This window comes from Passer montanus, unplaced genomic scaffold, assembly GCF_014805655.1.
Source record: "Passer montanus isolate IOZ18808 unplaced genomic scaffold, ASM1480565v1 scaffold1, whole genome shotgun sequence".
Lineage (NCBI taxonomy): Eukaryota > Metazoa > Chordata > Aves > Passeriformes > Passeridae > Passer > Passer montanus.
The window spans coordinates 6,316,747-6,341,623 of NW_024356504.1; the positions used below are offsets into that span (position 1 = coordinate 6,316,747).

The 24,877-nt window shown below is 41.3% G+C and overlaps 2 protein-coding genes across 2 annotated transcripts in view; both read left to right on the forward strand.

The window, feature by feature from the left end:
- PDE11A (phosphodiesterase 11A) overlaps positions 1-18,718 on the forward strand; it is a 107,870-nt gene extending 89,152 nt beyond the window's left edge. Inside the window, exons 18-20 of the mRNA XM_039699397.1 lie at positions 1,607-1,681; positions 2,734-2,817; positions 15,926-18,718. Of these exons, the coding sequence (XP_039555331.1) occupies positions 1,607-1,681; positions 2,734-2,817; positions 15,926-16,087 (321 nt within the window). The 3' untranslated portion in view covers positions 16,088-18,718. The remainder of the gene's footprint in view (positions 1-1,606; positions 1,682-2,733; positions 2,818-15,925) is intronic.
- A 3,323-nt stretch (positions 18,719-22,041) lies between these two features.
- Positions 22,042-24,575, forward strand: LOC120497654 (tetratricopeptide repeat protein 30B-like). Its single transcript, XM_039699409.1, has one exon. It carries the CDS (start codon positions 22,074-22,076, stop codon positions 24,072-24,074), a length of 2,001 nt encoding a protein of 666 aa, XP_039555343.1. The 5' UTR covers positions 22,042-22,073; the 3' UTR covers positions 24,075-24,575.
- Positions 24,576-24,877: the final 302 nt, after the last annotated feature.

Consider the following 24,877-nt stretch of genomic DNA (forward strand, 5'->3'; position numbering starts at 1 on the left):
AGCTTCTGCATTTTCACTGACAGCCAAATGTCAGGCAGGGTCTGCTTTCCTAGTTTGTGCTATGCTGCTGAATTAGTGCTGCAGTCTCTGGCAAACTGGGGTTTTTTATACTTATCACTCTTGAGGTCTACAGGTGAAAAGTCCCCTGCAGCTTACTTATACAGGTTTACTTTATATTGGAAAATCCCACCTGGGATTTCCTGAAACATTACCTGATTGAGCAGAAGTGCTAGTAAGTCTACAGAGGCAAAACAGGAAATAGCTGAACCTTAACTGTGCCACAAGAAAAAAAACAAATATATTTGAAAAAAGGGAATAGAGCCCACATGTAAGATGGAAAAAATCAGGAAGAGAAGATTGAAACAAATAAAAGAAAAGAAAAAGGGACATAAGGAGAACAGGACCAGAATAGCACTGAAGGACAAGGATGATACTATGCCATGATTATTTTCATACAATACATTTAGCAAACCCTTAATTGCCGATAAGTTGTTAAATTATTTCTCTTATCTGGAATATTGATCCAGAATTTTCTTAAGATTTAAGAGTACTTATAACATCACCTACTTCCAAATTATTTTGGTACTCCCTATTTCAACTGCAACAAGCTTAGCATTTGTGAACATTATCTGCCATGCAGTTGCTACAGCAAGAAATTTTGAGATTTTATGAAGTACAGGTTCTCTGCTTAGTTTACCCTCTTGTGCCTTGGCATTATAAAATAATTTCCTAGCTTAAAAGCAATACACTAGTATGACAGGAGCTTTAGTTTGTGAATGCCTCTTCAGTAGACTGGCTTCCAGTTTTTTTGCATCTCAAAATGTTACATGTGCTTATGTTCAAAGCCTCACACATGACAGGTGTACAGTACTGTATCAGAACTGTTACTGTTTGACTTCCTAAAATTCCTCTGGTTTCCATAACTAAATTTATTTTTAAGTCGTGTGCTCTTCTAAGAAGCACAAACCTCTGCAGTGAATAGAACATCTTCATTCACAAAAGTCAGGAAGATGCATTCTAACTTCCAACCTACCACTTCTTGATTTTAAATCAAGATTATCATCACAATCTGAGCTCATACTTAGATATGCAGATCCTATATTGATGACAGTCATGGGGAAAAAGAGTAAAGCCTAGTGAGGGAAAAAACTCTTCTTGAATTCATAATAGATTAAAGCAGAGGGTATTGGTTAATTAAGTTTTTTGATAAGCAAAGTTGTTATCACAGGGCAACAGCCTGTAAATAACCAGAGAGCTCATGCATGTTTTACAAAGCATTTTTACAAATGTAATAGTGGATGCCAACAAGAAGCTATAATTTTCTAGTTTGATCTCAGTTCTTGAGTAAGTTGTTATAACTGCATTGAGCGCTACCTTGGCAGTGTAATGTAATTCCCCAAGACAATTCCCTGTGCCTGACTATGGCTGTTTATACCCCCTGTATGCCCAGTCAAAAAAACCAGTGAACACATGCCTGATGTCAGTCCTGTAACTGAGGATACTCACTTCTTTACAGTTAAGTACAGGCTGAAGTCATGGTCTGAGCAAAAATTCATCCTAAAAATTGTGTAACAACTCTGATCTTTTGTCATGATTTTTATTTTAGGCAGCTGAGCTGGTAACCAGTGAGTTCTTTGAACAAGGAGACAGAGAAAGATCTGAACTCAAACTCACTCCTTCAGTAAGTTTTTTATCATTTCTGAAATTGTTTGAATAATGGTTTGTATTATAATAGTTTGAATAGTTTGAGTAATTTTAATAGAGGAAAAAAACATCATTGGGCTCATTCAGAAAAATTAACTGTATTTTGTACATAAAGAAAAACCTTAGAATAAATAAAAGCTCTGTCCAATAAGGATATGCATTTATAACCACATATAGAATAGCTCTCCAGTCAACACAATCACTTTTGCCCTTTCACAGTCCTTGAGCCCTTTTTCTCATTCCCTGTATCTATTCCTAAGGTTATTCTATCAGCGAATTTTCTAAGCAGCAGGTGTTGGGTTTAATACACAGAATTGAACTAAAAACTCACAGCTACCTATGGAAATCAAAAGTGCCAGATTTACTTTATGTTGCAGCTGTATATCTGTGTTATTTGAAATGCATTTCTGTAAGTATACATGTAAATATACTACTGTGATTGAAGGGATAAAATGGAATTGAGTGGAATAAAGCCAGATGGGTATAAAGTGTCAAACAGGAACTAGGAAAGTTTCATAAAGATTTTCACTGAACAATTAGAAAAAGCCTTATCCGGGTTGAATAACTCAAAATATTGAGCAACCATTATCTAGAGGCAACAGGAGAAGGGTAACAGAAAGTATTCTAAAGAATTTAACTGGGAGGAAGAGAGCCAGCCCAGATCCATCACTGTTTTGCTGAGCTGCAAAACCCTATGTGAGAGAAGAGAAAATTCTACTCAAAGTTATCTGCTTTACATTCCTACAGGAGGTTACTTACTACCTCAACTCCAACTGTGGAGCATTTATTTTACACTACAGAATTATAAACACAAAACACATTCAGCCTAAAAGTTTCAAAACAGAATTGAAAACAGTTTATTTTTCACACCAGTCAAAGCAGTAGGAAGACACCTGCAAAGATTGATTATGGTTCACAAAGTGTTATGGTTGTGAGAATTTGACCATAGCTGCAAAGCGCTGGATGACGTGTCTGTAAAATACTCCAGTGTAAATAAAGTCTGACAGTTTTGTTTCCTTCTCAATTCAGGCCATTTTTGATCGGAACAGGAAGCATGAACTACCCAGGCTGCAGCTCGAATGGATTGATAGCATCTGCATGCCACTGTATGAGGTAATTTTTACTTGCTGCTCCTGTAGAGTCCAGAGGAGATTATTCTTGTCTCTCAAGGGAAAAAGAGTTTGCTTTCAGAGCAGCCTTGAAGGCTGTTTGAACTCTCGTCTTACTTTGACTTTACCATAAGTCTGAATGCCATGAAGAAATCTTCAGATTCCCTGAATCTATCTGTAAATATCTGTAATGTCTGCAAATTCCCCTCTAAGTTATGGAAGCAGATAGGGCAATTGTTTGCTTCATTATGTTTGAGACAAACTGATTCTCATCATGGTGAGGTATGGAGCACTAGAGGGACAATCTCAGTAGGTGCTGTCAAACTTGTCCAAATCTGTGATGCAAAAGGCAACTCAAGGCTGAACCTTTGCATGCACTTCTGACCCTACAGGCTTTGCCTAGAGTGCACCTTCCCAAACTGCTACAGGGCACTCTAGGCCAAGCCTTTAGGGTCTGTGATCAAACAATTTGTTGTTTAACCTGTGCTCTTTAACTCAGAGTTTACTCTTTTAATTGTGCTTCTGCACAGACTGCCTGGGTGCTTGGTGTGTAAATGCCCAAGTACTCCTTTATTAAAGCTAGAGGTAACCACAGAACCATTAAGGTTGGAAAAGACCTTTAAAATCATTGAGTCCAATCATTAATCTAGCACTGCCAGGTCCACACTAAACCATGTCCCTAAACTCATCCACAGGTTTTCTGAACATTTTCAGGTACAGTGATTCCACCACTTCCATGGGCAGCCTGCTCCTATGCTTGACCACCATTTCACAATGAATTTTTTCCTATCAGAACAATGCTTCTGCCTTTTTGTATTAAACAGCTTCAGGATTTGACTGGAACAACACAGACTGCCTTGTGCCAGCAAAGACTGACTGGCCAGTGATACCTGAGAAAACAGGAGGATGTTCTCATACAGCATCTTTGGGGAACTGCAACAAGTTCTCCCTGTTCCCACTGCACCCTAAACTGCCCAAGGCCTCAAAGCAATGAACGGGTCAGTGATGATACACAGCAATAACAGCTCCCATGTTAACATTAAAATTATCAACTTGTGCCTGGCTGTAGCTCCCCTACACACAAATAAAAATGGATTGGCAGTTCCTTTCATTTTATAGACCAGATATAAAACCAATAAGGACACAAGAAAGCCCATAAGAAGGACAATGTGCCCTCTTCCCTCCATACCTTGTGGCATCTGATGCTGCCACCGTGGAAATAACGAAATGACTACCCAGCAGCAATGGCAATTCCTGGTGTAACATGGAGAGCAGACACTTGTGTTAGCCAGGCTGCTGCTTTGCCAAGAGATCCTGTGCCTTTCTAAGGTCAGTCTTTGTCCTGATGAAATAAACTACAGCTACCATTTTCAAACAGTTAAGGCGAAGCAAGCATGGAAGAAGAATATACACCTATATTGTTTAAAAGGCCAAGAACATTTTGGACAATATGGGGGAGGGATGATGGACACTGATCTTGGACAGACACTCTTTAAAAATAATGTTCCTTCCAATAAAATAGCTCATATTGCACTAGAATGCATATTATGCCAGAATTCATTATTTCTAATAGCATCTGTAATCCAAAAATGTACAGTAAAGCAGGAAGAGCTAATAATCAGCCCATCCTCTGCATGCGAAAACTACATCCGAGCACTAAAGCTCTGGTTAGTTAGCTTCATCTTAGCAGGAGATCTCTGGGGAATATATTCACATCTGATTTCCCTGCTTTCCACTGTGTTTGCATCATGCTGTGCAGCCATTAGCCTGCTGCTCAGCAACTTCAAAAAGAGGCACCATCAAACCTGGAAGTCATAGCAGCACCAGCCTTAGGGATAAACAGAAAACTTCATGCCATAGTATCACTCTGCAGGAGATTCTCTCTGCAGTGTGGAGCCAAGTTTTAATTTTCATATCTAGCTTAATCAAACTTCAATACACATATCCCATCAGCAAAATATTCAGGCATTGTAAATCCACTGTTTAGGGCTGGCTGAACATTACAGCTCTGGCCATATCCTAGATTTTGGGCTGGCATATTTTTACATTCCTTGAAATTCTTGCCATTGTAACACATTGAGGGAACTGCATGTGGGGAGAGAACAGGTTATATCACAAATGCAATACAAAGAGAAGGAGTGCCAGCTGATAAATCAGTAAAATAGTGGTACTATAGCTCACTACTACAGTACTTAGAAAAACCATGTTTGAAAAAACTCACAAACATTTGATGTTTATTTTCAGACCAAAATGACAACATTAAACCATAGAGAATAAAATCAAGGGTTTTCTATTTATTTTTTCCATGCCAGTGATTAGAAATCCTGAATCCACATGGGATTCTGTAGCATCCAGATCCCCAAAGGGAATGCTGTGGGGAATGCACCAGTCCCTACCAATGCAGTTGCTAGAGCAGGACCTCATGCTGTGCTCTGTGCTATTTCACACACACACTCAGCAGAGATCCCAGCAACCACTGAATACTGGCAACTCCCATTAAAGTGAGATCAGCAAAGCTCCCTGAGGTTGTCTTTGCTCAAAGTAACTCCCAGGAGCAGGCTATTACTGGCAGCCGAGGATGTCTGAATATGCAATACAGAAGGAGCTTCACAGCCCAAACTTTCAGGAGTGGTCTGATGCCATCCCAGTGCCTCTCACAGAACAAACTGCATCCTCTCTGCAGTCCAAGCTAATGAACTAGGCTACACCAGAGTGCCTATGAGGAGTGGTTCATACTTAAAACAATATATCAACTTTGCAATACATTTTAGTTATGGCTTTTCTAGCCTTGTCATTTTCCTCAGTTCTGAAGCCTCCTTTGTGGAGATTTGGCTCTATCTGCTCTGCTTTCTGCATTTCCTTAAGATAGCTCCAGACAACTCACTTGGAGGTGCAGTTCTCCCAAGTAAAGGGTAGTGAAGTCTCCTTTATCAGGGAACATGGATCACATTCCTCTGCTTACCTGGCTAGGACTGTCCCTGAGTTTGGCCCCTTTTTGTGAGAAGGGTTACAAGTGACTAGCAAATCACCAAAATCTATGCAACTTCTATTAGCAGTCCTGTCTGACTGCCCCTTGGAATGCCCATCCCACCCAGAAGAAAGAAGGTCAGTGATACACAATATATACTACACCATGAGCTACTCTAAAGACTGAAGGTAGATATAGCTATATTTAAAATAAAAAATAATATCTGGAATTATGCACAGTTTTCCTATATCCAAGTGTCTAAATCAAAAACCTTTGTGCTTGCTCTGTAAACCTGACTCTGCTCCTGGCACAAGGTAAGCCACAGCTCAGTTCACTTGCTCTCTCTCTCCTGTCTGCTGCTCAATGTAGGAATCAAGCCACCTCCAATTTCATATCTTAGTAATCAAATCCATTTCCTTCATACTATGGATCAAAGGTCTGGGAAGATAAAAGCATCCCATTTTTTTGTTCATTGCATTTTATTACACTTAGGATATTATAATTTTATTATTTACTTTTTTTGTTACTGTAGTGATCCCATATCAGAGTATTTTTATGTAACAGTGGAAATTTTGCCTTGAGTAGCAGAACAGCAGTCCATTTACACTGAATTTCAGATTTTAGGGGCATTAGTTACACTTTACTACATTACATTTGCTCTTCATTCAAAACTGATAGTAAGGAAAGCATTTATCAGTAGAGATGAGAAACAAGCTTATTAGAATAATTTGTAAAGAAAAATGCACTTTTTTGAAACTGTAGAGTATTTCAAACCCACTAATACTTACTAGCTTCAGTATAAAATAATCCCTTGTTTTGTTAGAATATTCTACAAAGAGGAAGTACATACAAGTAAAGCAGAAAATTTGAAGCATCCCACTGAAAATAAAACATTATGGCTTTGCTGACAGCTGTGTTCACACAGAGAATGTATTCTGCACCTATTTATAAATGTTTGTGTAACAGGAAACAGAATTTTGATCATTAAGACAAATCACCCCTCTGACCCTCCAGTAAAGAGATGCTAAGAGTTTCAACACTAACAGATTTCTCTTCTGGACTCTTTCATTTGTTTCTTCCTAAAACAGGATCAGTCACAGATTTTTTCCTAACTCAGATTAGATTTCTCTGTAGGGAGCACACAGAGCGGGAGAGTGAAGATTCTTTTAAATCATTATATTTCTCACAAACAACATCAAAGCTTCAGCGATTCACATCAAACAAAAGATGCTAACAGAAATCCAGCTCTGTTCAGGGCATTGTTAGGCAGAGACAGTAACGCTATGAATAGCAGGGCCAAAGGCCATGCACTCTGCTTCTGGGCAGATAAATACATAGTCAGGTAGTCAGTGACAATGACAGCAGCTATTTAAATTTAAGGGAGATGTCTTTGTGGAAGATAAAGCAGCTCATGGCTTTTACAACTTATGCGTGCCTGAGATTGCCCTGCTCACCTCTACCTTGGTGCTCCCTTGAACTGCTCCATTTTAGTGCTATTTTTAGAGCTATTCAAGATTTTCTGGGGTATTGAGAACTTCAAGCATATAATAGAATCTACAGAATTGAATTTGCATTACTCCATCCAGGATTCTAGGGGGAACCTGGGAAGAGTAGAAACATTCAGCCTAGCCAGTACTTTAAATGTTTCAAATGGAATGTGGAGGGACAGATTCCTTCTTTATCACACTGTTTGAAGGACTTAGAAACAAATGTAATTGAACTGTCTGCAACTCCAAGAGCTCTGATATGCCTGCCTTCCTAAAGGAGATAATGTCTGGCCATGTAATTAAATCTATTTGTTGTCTATGATAATGTAGCTGCAAAAGCATCTATTCTGCTTGTAAACTTAGATTAAATGCACAGGATGGCATAAATGGTAGAGCCTACAAAGCACAGAAAAAATACACAGATATCTTAACAGTCATGACTTTCTGTGTTTTAACTTCTCTGGCTCAAGAGTTGACTTTGACACTTGAATTGGAAGTACATACACACACTGATTTTTTTTTCCCAAAGGTGTACACTCTACTTGAAATTATTAGACAGCAGATTAATTCTCCTTTGCAGAAAACATTAAAAAGGTGTTCTTCAATAATCATGCTTACACTGCTATATCCTGATGCAGCCCTTCCTCAGTTACCACTTATATCCCTTTCCCTCTGTCCCTCAATGACAATTTTGCATGATGAAATCCTGTGTAAGAAATTTAGGGTTTGTACCACTCCTCTGAGAAGCCCTGCCTGTCCAGAATGGACTGTATGGCATGGCTCAGTCGTTACCCAGGCAAGAGTCACTGGATGCAGACAACACAATGACTTCTTCCTTCAGTTGTTTCTGTTCTGTCTATACAATTAAAAAAATCTTCTAACATTTTTTAACCAAGAAGACTTATATGTATGAACATTTTGGAAATGGTTTTCCACCAGTCACTGATACGTGGGATTGTTGATACAAAAGTCAGGGCGTTGCTCTTATATTTTAAGTTAGCAACGACTCCGGGGGCAGAGAACTCACTAGCTGTTCATCATGCACCTATACAGAGAGTCCATGAAACATGTTCATAAGTTGTCAAGTGTTTTAATTTGATCAGCTCTGTGTGATGCTCATTGAAGCCAGCTTTTCCTTTGTAGCATGTTGAAGGACAAGGAAGATAACTTTCAATAGATCTAAAGAATACCATAAAGACGCACACTTTTGGCAGGGCTTATTTCTGACATTTGATTTCGACACAGAGAGTGGGAGATAAAGGATTTATGCTTCCTGAGAGCACCTGGCTGACAAGGATTAGAAAGGCACATCAGCCTGGGATGCAGTTTGTGATACCAGGGACTGAGGCAGATCAAACAGATGTTGGCAGATCAAATTAGTCTCCCTCCCTGTTGAAATCCAGTGGGTAATATTATCCGAGGAAGAGCAGGTGCAACATATTCTGCTGTGTTTGTAAGAAATTTGCTTCAGACGAAACTTAATCAGGCCAAATGTCAGTGCTGGGGGGAAGTTTGTAGCTGAGGATTATGTTAGGAATAAGGGTTTGGCCCAGAGAAAAAGGAGATTTTCGGCACAGTAGAAGGATCTCTCTGTAGCCTTGACGTAGGAACTTAAGTAGGTTCAGCACTTTCCTTGCTTTATTTCTTGTCTAGTAATGATGAATCTATATGAGGCCATCCAGAATTAATTCTATGGAACTTGCAGAAAACTCAGATATTATCCCTGTATTAAAACTTTCGGTAATAGAATGAGCTTTACCAAATAACTGTTCTTACCTATTGTCCTTAATCTGAGAAGCTTTTGCCTGCTACTTCCTTGCAAATAGAAAAGGTTAAGAAGAGCTATACAAGAAAGAAAAACAAATTTTATTTGCAATCTCCATTTAAGTCAGTCACTATCTCACAGTATAATATGGAAAAGCTTAGTTTTGGTGGTTTCAGAGCAAAGATTTTTTTGTCTGTGACTATCATGAACATCTTTTTTACAACAAAGGTATTTGGGAAAAGACAGAAAAACAAACATTTCCCATTGACTTCAGTGAAGCGAAGCTTCACTAAAGTCATTCACCTTAATCTGTGAGAAAAATGGAAATATTAATAATATTATAATCTTTGTTGCTGTTTTACTTAGAATGATCTGCCCAATGTGTTGTGAAGGACATGGCAGTCATATATGGAAACGTATATAAAGATCTGAGGAAGTAGACTGAAAAGTTGGCAAATAAGGTAGAAGAGACAGCCAATAGAGGGAACTCAAATTGTACAGCAAATCTGAAAGAAGATGAATGGATAATTTAACAGCCATTCAGTTTTCAAGAAAGACAAAGCACAAACTACATTGCATCAGAAAAGGACTAGAAATGATGATGGATGAAACACTTCAAGTAAGTGTTTAACACAACAGAATCACAGTTGCCTGAAGAATTCCCAGCTGAGGGTAAATTCAAAGAATTAAATCGGCATATGAGACTGATATGATTTGAAGAATTTTTCAAAATCCATTTAATAGCAAGGCAGAAGACATTGATCAGCTACTTGGTTAAAATGTTGAAAGGAAAGGAGTTAGAAACATTCTGTCTCTGGCGTGCTCCAGATGTAGAATCAAAACCATAAACAGCAGAGCTAAATAAGAAGTTGTTTATGAAATAATAACTCTTCCGAGCAAACCCTTGATTTCATGAAATTGTAATGAACAACAGATGAATCCTTTGCAACTGTAGCAATACATCAACAGAGCTACTTCAGTTGTCCCATTCCTTGAGAATCACTTTTCCTTTGACAGCATAACGTGTGTGATATTGGTCGGAGCACATTTTGGTACTAGGAGCTCTGTACATACTTTCCTCCCTGAAATACCCAGCATATTTTACCAATGGTTAATCTTAATTTATAATATCCATCTGCAGTTTACTTCCAAAGGAGTACAGTATTATTCTTGCCAGTGTACCATCACCAAAAAGAAGCTTAACATTAATTCACAGTGGAAGAGCAGAACACTTGTGCATATATTAGATCACTTTCCAGTCACAACTGGCTTCCATCCACTAACAATTTTTAGAGAGAAGCTAAAAGAAAGTCCTGTTTTCTACAAGAGAAATTAGTAATATATTCATTTCTTCTAATTACATTTTTAAGCATCAGAAAAAAAATTCCCTGACACAACTGAAAAAGTAATCCACTAATGCATTATGTATGTGATGACCTGGACCCTTCCTCATTAAGCCCTAAAAGGAATAAACAAAGTCCCCTTCAACCACAAGGAGATTGCAATAATGTTTTTTTCATTAACTCAACCCCCTCACAAATACTGTATTTTTTTGAAGAACATAATGATTAAATACAGTCCTGAATCAGTAGGGCAAATAATTAATTCATATACACACACAGTCAAGGGTTCATAGAAGTTAATCCCTACATCTTCTCTTTATCACATTATCTTCTGTATTCTACTATGGAAGGCAGAATTCTAGCAATGTTTTTGGGTTTAGTATATGGACATACATTCAGAAATACTTTGGGGTTTTCTAAACAACTTCCACAAAGTATTTGTATTATGAAGATAAAATCTGTGGATGATTGCAGCACAGGTTCCCTTTTATCTGAACCAATCTGAAGTTCAAGGACTTTCAGATAGATGGCTCACCTTTGGCCTATGTATTCTCATGTGAAAGCCACTTCAGCAAAACTCAGGAGTCCAATTCAGCTTTGCTGTAACTGGTCATGACTCTCTTGACTTCAACAATGCTTCATATGCTTACACCGAGTCTGAATTTATCCCCATGGCTTCTCGGTCACTGGTCCTCCCTTCCAACTAAGAAACTGCCTACATAATAAAAGTGATTCATTAGAAACCACTGGGTTCCAAAGTAGAGTGAACACTGAGACCTATAACTTTTTTATATGTGCTCAGTCATAAAAATGAATTTATATGGTCTTATTCCATAAACGCACTTTACAAATATTAGCCCCGCAACCATACTTTCATGAGCTGTAATCTTGTCAAAGCTCGTAAGTTAAGCAAGGTCAGAATTGGTCAATATTTGGATGAGACTCTCTAGGAGGGAGGGGGCAAAAAGAAAAGTCACGATGCAGTGTTTGTAAGTTAGGACAGGTTGTGCTCCTCTTTAAAGAGATTTGGTACTAGTCCTAAAATACAACACAATTTTGTATTTTCTTTAGCAATAAGTTTAGCCTCTGACCACATCTGTGCTGAATCTAGGCAGTTTCACTAATGTCCCTCCCCAGAGATGAAGATGATGTAGCAGATGAAGTCTTCTTCCCCCCACACTCCAACCCAGGAAGTTGGTACCCAGAGGAACACACAAATGTCTCCACTACTCCCCATCATTCTCTCCCTGAAGGGGTTTGTTTCTCCTGCTACTGTTTCTGCATTCTGTATGCTTTATCAACCAAAATATACATCTCTATACACAAGGAAGGAAAGAAAAGAAAAACCAAAACCACTCTGCCCTCTTTACCTCCTCCCATAAATAATTCCTCTGAGTATCTTATGCTCTTCCCCATTTCGTGCTCCCCCTTCAGGCAGCCCTGCCCCTCTCCCAGGTGCACACAATGTAGTGCTGAAGTGCCGTTAACATTTTCTTGTGCTGAGCAGTTTATAGGTAAGCTGAGCTATACTTTGGGAAAGAATGCTGTGGGCAGAGTAGTACACAGTCCCAAAAGACATCTAAATAATTGAAGGTGCTAAGACACTGCTATACAGTAACTTTCTGACAAACAGCTTAGTCACACACCTGAGGTAACACATGGATGCAGAAGGGAACTGCAAACCTCTCTGGCTTTTCCTAATGCTGGAGCAGGCAGTGCCTCCCCTACGCTTTACCACTCTGCGACTAAGAACAGCTTTTACAGCACAGGGGCTAGAATGGGAAAGGTCACCAATCCTGTGCCAATTGCCGTGCAGCAAGGCAGCTGCACTGCAGTGGAAGGACTGCAGGTGGGCACTGAGGTCCCAGGCCTCGGGAGACAGGAACTCCCCCAGGCAGGGCTCCCTCTGGAGCCAGCCTGCCCGCAGCACCCAGCAGGGATGAGGAACAGGGCATTTCTGCAGCTACTGAGTTCATGTGGTGGTATCCCATGTCACACAGCTGGTGGAGACCAAGCCTTTTCCTGGGAAGGCAAGTAATAAATCAGGCATTAAGAACCTAGATACCAAATTAGACAGATCATGAACAAAGCTGTTTGTAAGAGGCATCATCAAAAATAGTAGCATGGAGGAGCAGTACATCAAGGGGTTCTCATGCAGTAAAATAGAAAGCAAAAACTGCAGCCAGGAGGTGGAAAACCCTGACAAGGCTACAGCCAAATAAACCTAAAGAGCTTTGGGAATAAATTGGTGGTTTAATCCGGATCAGGAACAGGTGCAATGAATGTAATTCAGTAAATGGTCCAGACCCTGCCAGAAGGCAGAGAAATGTGTTGCTTTTGAGATAATTTCCCAGAAGCTTCATAAAAGCAAATTGATTACTGGAGTTTAATAATTAAAACAGGGCCAGATATATAGTAATCAAATGAGTTTTTAATTACATCTCAAGAAGAAATAAAATCCAATTTGTGCACTTTGTATCAGAGAAGCCCTACTGAAATGCTTTGGTAGCTGAAAAAATAAAATAAAAGCTAATTTCCATAGGAATTATAGTAGTCAGTTTAATTAAAAGACTAGATCAGAATGAAAAAGTCCCAAAGTGAAAGGATACTAAATACAGAAGCAGTGGTTCAAACATCAAATCAATGTCTGAATAAAGACATTTTATAGACCAAGTGCAAAATCTGCACTGTCAAGTATCACTAATCTAAATTCATGTGTAACAAAATAAAGTTTCTTAAAATTACACTGTATATTTTATACTTATTCCATTGAATTAATTGCTGGTGCTATGGTAAAAATTAATATCAAAGACATGGTTTATTCTTTCTTAAATACTCCTTATAATTTATTTCATCAAAGTTATTGTTAGTAGTTAACCATTCTTGTTATTTACCTGGTAGTCTCTGTTGCACCTGGGTTATTAGACTCTAATGTCAGCTTAGATCTATATTTCAAAGAAATATATGTGTATTTACTTACAGATTTAAACTATGTTTATAGCTCATAGGATAACAGTGATTACCACAGAACTGTGGGGGTGCTTCCTGAATCTATTCCCAGCCTACTTGGGCTCCTGGTCCCTGCTCTAGTCAATGCAAAGCTGATTTCTGTAAGCACCTCGAGCACTCGCAGGCATCCTGGCACAGTACGTGACAGAGCTGTCTCCTGCCATAAGCCATGGCAGATGCCAAGGCCTGGAGGGACAGGCACAGCAGGAGATCATGCCCAGACCTCTGCAATTGCTCCCTGGCACTAGGCTGGAAAACATCACAGTCTTGTGGTCAGTCTTGGCAAAAAAGCAAGGTTACAGAAAGGACGCAGACATGGTAAAGAGCTGCACAGCCACACTGAGGCAGAGTCCGCAGTCCCAGTGAGCTCCATCTTCTCTATGCTGCCTGTAGCTGCTCTAGGTTCCTGGGTATAGTGTATATATATATAGTGTATATACTACATATACTATATATGGAGAGAGAGAGAAAGAGAATATATATTATATATGTGTGTGTATTTATATTTATATATACATATATATGCAGGAACAGCCTGTACTGCATTTTGTACTTACAGATCCTGGGGCTGACAGGATGAGAGTGCAGAACATCTTAGGGCTTAGAGAGGTTTGAAGTATACTGATTTTTAAACAGTAATTTAACCATCAGGCTGTTTCTTTACATATATTTCTTATTATTTATTTATTTGGGTTTTTTTAAAATTGAAGGTGTATATTGGAAAAATACTTCACAAAAACTTTATGAAGGATCTGATATGTTACTGTCAAGGGCTGAGTATCACATGTGCTCTCTCTAGATACTGAGCTGGCAGTGGTAATGCAGGTGCTAATGGTAATGGCAATGAGCTTTTCAGATACTTTCAGCTGTATATAATGCATTACTGCCCTTCTGTTTTAGACTCTGCCAAATCAGGTTTAAGGAATACACAACAGTCTGAAATAAAGATATATAAATGCAGAGTTGTGAGGCATGGTGATGGGAAGGTTAAAAATCCTTATCCATTCTATAAAATGAATGACCATCAGCAGCAAGCAATGCTCTAGGGGGTAGAGACTGCAGTGAACCCTGCCTCTTACCCCAGGCCCAAGACTGCAAAATTATCTGCCCAGTCTGGGCCATATTCTAAGGAAATAATTTTGAAGTGGATTTTATTAAAGTTCCAACTTCTTCCTCATGATGTGATTTTTCCTAAGTGCTGAGCATTCATATTTCCTACCAAAGTAGGAAATTGCAAGTTTTCAGCATGTCTTAAAATCAGGCCATTAACCCTTAATTATCATATAATAGCTCAATTAAAAATCTACCAAGACTTACTTCAAGCCAAGCTCCCATGGCTTGCAAGCTAGCTATAAAAAAACCCCAGTTCTTTAGTGTTGTCTGGGCTCTGGGGACCATTTAAAGCAGTTGCTGTTAACCCTGCTATTTAAAGCAAAAACTGATCAACTGCAAAGGAACCTGTTTCCCCTTTCCTTTCATTTTCTTATAATTTTCTGCATTTTCAGAAGAGCACCTTTCGCTGTCTTCTTTGTCCTTTTTGGTTTTTAATCTGGCACCAATCCTTTCTTTCCAATGACAAATACATAGTTTCCATGCTATAGGAGAAAGCATGCTGCCCAGCTCTCAGCAAAAGCCACTGCTTGATAATCAGAAAAGCTGCAATAGAACATGCCTCTGTCCTGAGAGGACACACTACATGACCACTTGAGAGGCAAATGGTTAACCCTTTCCTGACATCTCATCCAGTGCTGCTGTTAATTTCTGTCTCTCTTTAATATAGACACAAAACCAAGTGAAGCACTTGTGGTCTTGGCACATAAGCAGGTCATATTAAATGGGAAGTTAAAATAAACCTGTAGCAAAGGTATGCAGTATTTCCATAATTCGGGGATGTATTCAAAGCCAGAAGAAACTAGAATAAAAATTCTACTGACCTCTGTGACCTTTGGACTGGATATGTAGAGAAGAGGTGATTTCAGCGTAACTCAAAGAAAACTCATTAATATTTCTGTAATTTGAGCGCACACTAATTGTTTTTTTCTGCCAGCTTGGGAAAGAATAGTACTGTTGTGGTTTAGTCATCTATAGGAAAAAAGAATCTAGCATTAGGATTATTAATAATGAAATAATCTCCACTGAGATTATTTCAGCTTTGTCCAGCTTGTCATCCAGCCAGTGGACCTTCCTGCTCATAGATGCCACAGCTGGTAGCCTCAGGCACTTGGGGATCCCTCAAAAGGACTATCTTTGAGGATTGCAAGAAAGCTAAAGAAGTTGAGCAGCATCTCTGCCGTTTTGTGTGCCTTTTTCTACATTTTGGTGGCCTAAAGACTTACATAAAACGAGTCAGATAGATAAAGAGAACTCAATGGGGACAATAAATTTACCTCCACAGGTATTTACAGATGGGAATGAGGAGGGTACAGGCATAATGCAGATTAAACTCTTTTTTTCTCCCCTGTTATGCCATGGACTGTCCTTAAAAGGAGTGGATATACTGTCAGTATTTTTCTCTTATCCTCTTTTTAATCTTCTTCCAGTGTCTAGTGAAGCTGAATGTGAAACTGAAGCCTATGCTGGACTCTGTGGCAGTAAATAGAGGTAAATGGGAAGAGCTGCACCAAAAAAGACTTCCTTCTCAGGCGGCATCCTTGTCCTCCTTTTCCTCTAGCTTCACCACATCTCTCAAAGACATAAATTAAGCCTGCAAATATCAGTGTCACTTTACAATAAGAGCTGTCTGAAAGGTTTTCATAAGCTTAGACCCCCCATTTTTTAAGACACGCTTTCCCAGACATGCCTAATTGATGGGATATTATCTTGATGGCAGCACAGTTTGCTTTTCCTGGAAGGCTTAGTGGGACTGAGCGGAAGGCCGCAGTGGGACTGCGCTGGTATCTGGAGCGACACGGAACACTGAACAGAAGAAGCGTTCATTCAGCTCCACTACATTTCAACTGCTGCTGTAAAGATCTGTAAAGCTGACAACAGACTGAAATATAAGAACTCGCAGCTTAATAAAATTAATAATACAGAGCAGGACTGGGATGCAAGCTGGCCAATTCATATGCAAGGAGCTGCAGAAAACAGAATAGTGTGTAATTACATTGTTGTTTTGCATCTCTTCAGTACATGTTATGAATCAATTATGCCTGCTTTTGTGATGCTCCTCTCTTACTCTCCCTCCTCTTTTATGCCTGAATGTTCTGAAAAGCCTGCTTTGTATTCTGAAGAAGTATTTTTTTACAACAAAGCTTCTTAGTGATTGATCAGGGCCTTTAGAATTGCCTACCTTTGCTACATTTAAAAACAAACTTTATTATCTTTAAAAACACCAAGCTGTCCCTTCTTCCCTGAGAAATTCATATTAACACTGCAGCAAATTTCTCAGCAAGAAGTTTGCATAAAGGCAAAATATTGCATGGTAATTTTAGACTGGGTTTTTTCTTTTAAAAAATGCTCTTATAACACATTCATTTTTTTAAATTATAGTGTCGCCTAAGGAAAATATTAATTTTTTTTTTTTTTTAAATAGAATACAAATAGAAAAGGAAATCTGTTGCTTTGTGCTGCAGGTTTATATTACATTGGAAAGCAGAACATGGATAAGCCTTTCCAGTATAATTTCCAGTAGAAATTAGTATTTTGAAATGGTGGAGAGGTAGAATATCATGACACTGGACTACCCCTTATTCTCTTGCAGTTCTTTCAGTACAATTTCAAGTGCTATTACTACAGGTAGTACAGCACTAGTCAAGGCTCACATGTTGACACCTGTGAATCTAATCAAATATGATAGGTCACAAAACCAAATGTCTCTTTGTGATGACCCTAGTATTACCAGAAAGTTGGTCTCCTTCCATTAATGTCAGGATCACTAATGCAGCAAACCTGTGATCTGTGATGTAAGGATGCTTTCTCTGCTGTATGACCAGACACAAGAGGAGTCATGTTGCAGTGCTTATGAGTGCCCATTCACAGGGGGAAAAAAAAGCCTTTGTATTTCATGAAAAATGGGATTCTAAATATAGGGTTGTCTGGCACCAGAAATTAAAGCTGGATTCAGCTTAGTTTTACACCTGTGCCAAACTCCATTTACTTCTGTGGAATTACCTTGAACTGGCACCAGCTTAATGGAAATCAGAACCTGGCCCAGCTGAGCAGATGCTAAAAGAGCTTTTCTCCTTTCTAAGGAAACTGAGTTGTTAGAGCCTTAGAAAAGCTGACTACATCAAACAGAAACAACAAATCTGCTGATCCCTTCTTGAAAAGAAACACAACAAAACAAAAATGCTCTGTGCTTCTAATGGTGTGTAGGACAATAGCTGGAAATTCAGCAGCATCGTGAGCCAATCTGTTAGTGCACAACTGAACCACATCACTCTCTAGCAGGAGGAAGCAGGGAAGGAGCAGAAATGCAAACTGCACAGCAGTGAGTACACACACCAAATGGAAATGTTCTTTTACCACTTCTTTCTTCTCTGAATAAAGCCAGAGCAGTTTAGTAAGCAGCAAGCCATACAAACCTACGACATGTACTTCATAGAAAAACAGCTACTAGGAGCCGACAGTACTGCTGGCAAGTACACACGGCTTTCCTGAATTTTGATATTGCATACTGCTAAGTGTGACATAATTTATAATGCATACCCTACGGCCTCCCCGAAGGTTGAGTCTCCCCTCATTTCCTCTCCTTTTATTGGCTTCAGTGCACTGTTGCCCATGGCAACACCCACTGGCATGGATGGGGACTCGGCAGCACCACAGCCTGACACACAGCTGAAGCCCTAACAATGTCAACCATCAATCAAGTGACTGTTTGTAATTGCCTCCATCTATTTCTCCTGTCTTTTGGTATCTTTGCCATTGTGGGTCAAAATTCAGAAACTGCTGACTAATGTTATGGTTCTGTTCCTCCATCACAAGGAAGAAAATGAGAGCACACGGCTTGATCTTATCAAATTGTTCTCAGGAAAAACGAAGCAACCCTACTGAAACTGGGGGGCCCAGCAGTGCATCTCAGAACAGCATTCAATCTCTGAAAGTCATATAGCTCAATCTTTAAAAAAACCAACCAACTAAACAAACAAAAACCTATCTTCTTTTTTTAAGACTTAGCTTAGGACTGGAAAAAAAAAAAAAGGAAGCGAGAAAAAGATGATTCTTTGTGGAAGCATGTAGTACATTAAAGAAACATATTTCAAGTCTATTATATTTTAAGATTGTTGGAAACATTTTTTAGCTATTGCTTATAAACTTGATGATCAGAAATGGTATCTGCTTTTCATTATTTCTGATAGGGAAACAATTTCCCAGTATTTCAGTCAGTTCTGCCAAACTCTCTGAGATAAGGACAAGAGAAATGATTGTGTAGGTTATTTAATCTCATTCTCTGTCTTTTACTTGCTTCCCTGCCTGCTGAACAAGGAGAGATAAAAAAAAACCAAAACACTGAAATCAGCCTAATTCTGTGAATGCATATAAAACACAGGTCCACAGGAGGCAAGGACAAATCAAGAGAGCACGTGGAGAACACAATGCTACCCAGGACAGTACTTCTTGGCCGTTCCCTTGAGATGCCCAGCACATCAGCAAAAGACAAGTCACCATTTCTTTGTCCCAGCTGTAAGTGGAAATTTGGCCTTGAATGAAGCCTTTTAGCATTTACAATTCCAGTGTTAAAATTTGATGGGCACATGGATTGTCCATAGGACACCCAGAGGTGCTTCAGGTTGGTTTGGGCAATGCCTTTTTTCCTAGGTGTCCTACTGACTCGTGCCAGCTGCTGCCTGAATTCAGTCAGGTTTCCAGGCCCATGAACTACGGACCTTGAAGTCTCACAAGAGCCAGGCAGCAGCCTTAATTTTGTCACCAGAAAATGCTCAGGTCTTCATCCCCATCCTCAAAGGTAGTTCAGGCCAAACAGTAATTTCACTTAGGATTCCCAACTGTGAAACTACTTACCAAAATCACTCTTTCCTCACAAAAAATGAAACCCAAATAAAATAATAATTTAAAAACACCCACCATAAATGTTCTACAATTGCAAAGGCTAATCAGAATGAGCTAGACATTCAAATCCTGCTCGATTTTGAGCAGGCCTCTGAACTGCAGGTGCATCTGCCCCCCACCAGCTGGTGGTGAGTAACAAGAGTGGGCTTGTCTCCTGCTCTGTTGCCAAAGCCCCTTTCACGTGCTCAGCAAGGAGACAAGGATGCCCACTGGGTACAGTCCCAGTTTTGGCTTCACTCCTGAGAGGGACATGGGCACACAGGCTTTGGTGGAAGAGCTCAGGTCTTGTATGTGCACTCCCTTGGACTACAGTGCTCCCCTGCAACATGACAATGTGACCCCACCAGAAAACTGAACACTGTTCAAGGCAAGGAGCACCTGGGGTAGAGGCTCCCTGGTGGCTGAGACAGAAGAACCTCCCAAGGACAAGATGCCCAAAAGGTGTCTTTGGCCATAAGTCGAGTAGTGAAACCAGACAATTCCCTCCCAGCCCGGACCTACAGACAAATAAGAACAGCTTCACAACGTGATGGAGATGCGGACTCTGCTTGTCAGGACGTGGTTTTGCTCCTCCTCCAAAGCAGAGCTGCACAAGGTCAGGCAGCAGTAGCTCACTGAGGTTTAAAGTGGATGCCTGGTGTGGCAGGCAGGCACAGAACTCCCCAGGCAGCTCTGTCTCAGCCAGCCCCTATGATTCCAGGGCCAGGGGTCTTGCCAAGGTCAGCTGTGTGTCAGAAGGTTGTGTTTTGTAACCACAGCGTAGACAAGCATGTTTCTTTCTAGCTCAGGTATTTCTTCAGATGATGTCCTTGGTAGAGCAGCTGCATTTTTCTGGTCTGGTGACCTTGCTAATTGCACCTTCTTAGAGAGCACTGCAATCTCATAATGTGCCTGTAGTTACCAACAAAGCCAATACTAGTACTCACAAATTATTTTTGAAAACTGCAACCAGCAGTGCCTAATGTAATTTGTAATATTTAGATTAATTCATTCCAGTAGAAAAACAGGAGTGTTTCAGTCTCCAGGCCAAATACTTATTTTCCCTTTATAAAATCAAAACAATTTTAGTTTCTGTTAAGTCATTTGTACATTGTGTGAAAGTTTAAAACAGGTTTATGTCAAAGATACATAAAACATACTAACAGGCACTTCAATGCCTAGAGCGTTATGGGCAAGAACATGTAGAGCAAGAAGGTGTTTTTCAAAGGAAGAATTTTCAAACAATAAAATCATGTGAATGGCTTCTAATAGAGCAAAGAAGTGGGATGTATCAGATGCCCCAGAGATTCCTGTCGCTGGAATGTGCCACTATAGAAATACATCCTGTATATTGCTTGCTACCATTTCTTTCTTGGATTACTTTGTATTTAATGATGAATTTTTCAGCATGTAGGCCATTGCATCCTACAGTTTTCTGGGGAATACGCCCATGGGAGGCAGCTGACAAATGCACAGAAATACCACGTGTCTGTTCTAAGGCAACTGAATCCCAGATACTTGCGAAATGTGTAACTTAAAAGATTTCTGCATCCTTTTCCCTTTTTTTTTTTTATCTTAAAACCATTGCTCTTACTGTTTTGCTTAGTACATCAAACTATCCTGGTTCAGCTTTCAAAGCATGCTTTTGAAATTAGCAACTTGGGTTTACTGGTCTTTAAAAAGATAAATAATTTTAATGGCTTACTATGATTTTCTTTTTTTATTATTTTTATTATTATTACTTCTCTTTGAAACTTGTTGGGATCAACCAGAGCTGAATCTATTGATTACTGAAGCACACAAAGAGAAGATCCTGAAAACATGTGAGCCTGAGCAGCCCAGATATGATTTTTGACACTCAGTCTTGCAGCACTCATTCCTGGGGCAAACCAAACTCCTTCACTGGATATGCCTGGCATTACTCTGGAACGACCAGAAACCAGATCTGCCTGGTGACCCTAAGGGAGCTATTCACATGCACAGAAATTACACAGATTATAGTCTGTGGTCTAGAGTATCACTGGTCTGTATGTGCCATGGTGGGAAAGAAGTCCTGCCAAAGCACAATTTCACTGTTGAATAAGAAAAGTTGGAATTTTTCTACTTTGAAAGTTGCAGGAAAGCTGTACCAAGGTACAAACATACTTCCTGCCATCCAAGAGCCTCAACCAGCTTGGGATCTTAATGGGCTGTAAAGGGGATGTTTCATGTGGACAAAGCCCAAGGCTTCCAGCCCTGGGCTACGTGTTGAGCTTAGAGCGTGCTTTTACACCACTTACTGCTTAAGGGAACTATTACACAGCGTTTAGAAATACAGGAGCCTTTTACTCTTTGTTCCTCCCGGCTGCACGAGATCCCGAAATGAGGGAAACATTCTGGCCCAGGCAGCGACTTCAGGAGGCTGCAGCTCATTGCGCCAGCTCGGAACCGGCACTGAGCACGCGGTGTGAGCGCTCGGGACACGGGCGCAGGGAGGGGAGCAGAGGAGGGCGGGCAAACGCGGAGGACGCGGCTCGGTGCCGGCCCCAGCTCCCACTGGCGCAGGGCGGTCGGTGAGGCCCGGGCACCGCGGCCGCGCCACCGCCGCCGCTCCCGGGGCAGCGCCCGCCCCGCGGGAGCGCTTCCGCCCGGCGGCGCCGTTGCCATGGCAGCGATGGCGCCGCTTCCGCCGCCGCCGAGGCAGAGCTGGGGCCGGCCATGGAGGCCGCGCCGGTGCCCGAGGGGCAGCACACGGCCGTGGTGTACGGGCTCATCGGCAGCGGGCGCTTCGCGGAGGCGGTGTCGCTGCTGAACCGCGGGCTGCAGAAGAGCTGCCGCTCCCGGGGCTGCCTCTCGCTGCTGGGCTACTGCCACTACCAGCTGCAGGAGTTCGCGGCGGCGGCCGAGTGCTACGAGCAGCTGGTGGCGCTGCACCCGCAGCTGCTCCCGTACCGCCTGTGCCACGCGCAGGCCCTCTACAAGGCCGGGCTCTTCTCCGAGGCCCTGCGCGTCGCCAGCCCGCTGCTGGACGTCCCCGCCTTCCACCGCCGGGCCCTGCGCCTCCAGGCCGCTGTCCACTATGCCCAGGGCGACCTCCCGGCGGCCCAGAGCCTGGTGGAGGAGGAGCTCGCCGCCGCTGCTGATGGCGGCTCCGGAACGGCCGAGGACCCGTCGGAGCGGGCCGATGCCGAGGTCAACCTGGGCTGCCTGCTGTACCGGCAGGGCCGGCACGAAGAGGCCAGCAGCAAGTTTGCCAGCGCCATGCAAGTGTTGGGGTACTGCCCGGAGCTGTCCTACAACATGGCGCTGTGCTCCTACGCGGCCAAGCAGTACCACGCTGCCCTCAAGTACATATCCGACATCATCAAGCGCGGCATCCACCAGCACCCAGAGCTCAACGTGGGCATGACCACCGAGGGCATCGACGTCCGCAGCGTGGGCAACACGCTGCTCCTGCACCGCACGGCCCTGGTGGAGGCCTTCAACCTCAAGGCGGCCATCGAGTACCAGCTGCGCAACGTGCGAGCGGCGCAGGAAGCGCTCACAGATATGCCGCCGAGGGCCGAGGAGGAGCTGGATCCCGTCACGCTGCACAACCAAGCACTCATGAACATGGACAACGATCCCACGGATGGGTTTGGGAAGCTGCAGTTTCTTCTCCTGCAGAACCCCTGCCCGCCAGAAACTTTTGGTAACTTGCTACTTCTCTATTGCAAGCATCAATACTACGACTTGGCAGCTGATGTGCTGGCAGAGAATGCCCATCTCACCTACAAACTGCTCACACCTTATCTGTACAACTTCTTGGATGCCATTATTACTTGTCAAACTGCCCCTGAGGAGGCTTTCCACAAGCTAGATGATTCAGCAGGGACAATGACTGAGCAGCTGAGAAAACTCACAAAACAGGTACAGGAAGCTAGGCAAAATTGGGATGATGAAGCTCTAAAAAAGACAATTAATGAATATGATGAGACTCTGGATAAATACATACCTATCTTGATGGCCCAGGCAAAGATTTACTGGGACATGAAGAACTACACAATGGTAGAAAAGATCTTCCACAAATCAGTGGAGTTCTGCAAGGAACACGACGTGTGGAAGCTCAATGTGGCTCACGTGCTCTTCATGCAGGAGAACAAGTACAAAGAGGCCATTAGCTTCTATGAGCCAATAGTTAAAAAGCACTACGACAACATTCTCGATGTCAGTGCCATTGTGTTGGCAAACCTCTGCGTTTCCTACATCCTGACAAGCCAGAATGAGGATGCAGAGGAACTCATGAGGAAGATTGAGAAGGCAGAAGAGCAGCTGTCTTATGATTACCCTGATAAAAACACCTACCATCTCTGCATTGTCAATCTAGTCATTGGTACCCTCTACTGTGTGAAGGGAAACTACGACTTCGGTATTTCAAGGATCATTAAAAGCCTGGAGCCGTATAACAAAAAGCTGAGCACGGACACGTGGTACTACGCTAAGCGGTGTTTCCTGTCCTTGCTGGAGAACATGTCCAAGCACATGATCATGCTGCGCGACAGCGCGATTCAGGAGTGCCTGCAGTTTCTGAAGCAATGTGAACAGTATGGAAGAAACATCCCAGCTGTCATTGAGCAGCCCCTGGAAGAGAGTGGGATGCACAGTGGGAAAAACACAGTCACCTATGAAGCCAGGCTTTTGAGGGCACTGATGTATAAAATCACTGGGTGGGCTGAGTAAATGTTGTTATCATACAGCAGAAATGAGAACTTTGTTCTTTTCTTCTGCTTGTGAGGTAATGCTAACCCTCACAAAAATATCTAATTATTTTTTGCTGTATTTTAACAATGTTCAGTAGAATATAGAATATTTTCTTGAAATTTAGCTGTACCAGATAACTAGGAGCATTCTCAGTAACCAGTCATGTTAAATAAAACTTAAGATGTGTTGACCAAGAATGTCATTATAGAAATACCACAGAGTTTTCACCCATAAGATAATACTTTATCCTTCTGAAAATTTGATCAAGTTTATTTTCATTTGAAAAAAAATTTGTTTTCTGTCTCTTCTAGGATAGAATTTGAAGAATGTTGTTTTAATTCTCCAGTTTGTGCCTGTGTGTGAAACGTTTCTTTCTTCTGCTTTTTCTAAGGTATTTTTAATATGTTGCAGATCATGTCAATAGTATATTTAAACACAACAAATGGCTTTATATTAAAAAATCAGTTCTACAAACATAAACATTTCCTTTGTCTAACTCATTAATAATGCATGAATGTTCTGGCAAATTCTATAACTAATACAGGAACCAGGAATAAATTCCAAGAAGGCTTAGGTTGATGCCTCAGTTTAGATCTAGCTTTGAATAAAATTTGTTATGACAGCTGGCTTCAGAGACACTGCTCAGTGCTGCCCCTCTGAGTCCCAGTGCCCACACCATCTGGGTGGGAGCTGTTGCCCTGAAAACCTGTTTGGTAGCAAGGGCTTACTTAGTAATTCAGTCCTCCATGTGCAGCCCCTCCAATCCAAATACTATTCTTAAA

Coding starts and splice junctions, on each gene's coding strand:
- LOC120497654 (XM_039699409.1), top strand. CDS start 22,074: ATGGAGGCCGCGCCGGTGCCCGAGGGGCAGCACACGGCCGTGGTGTAC.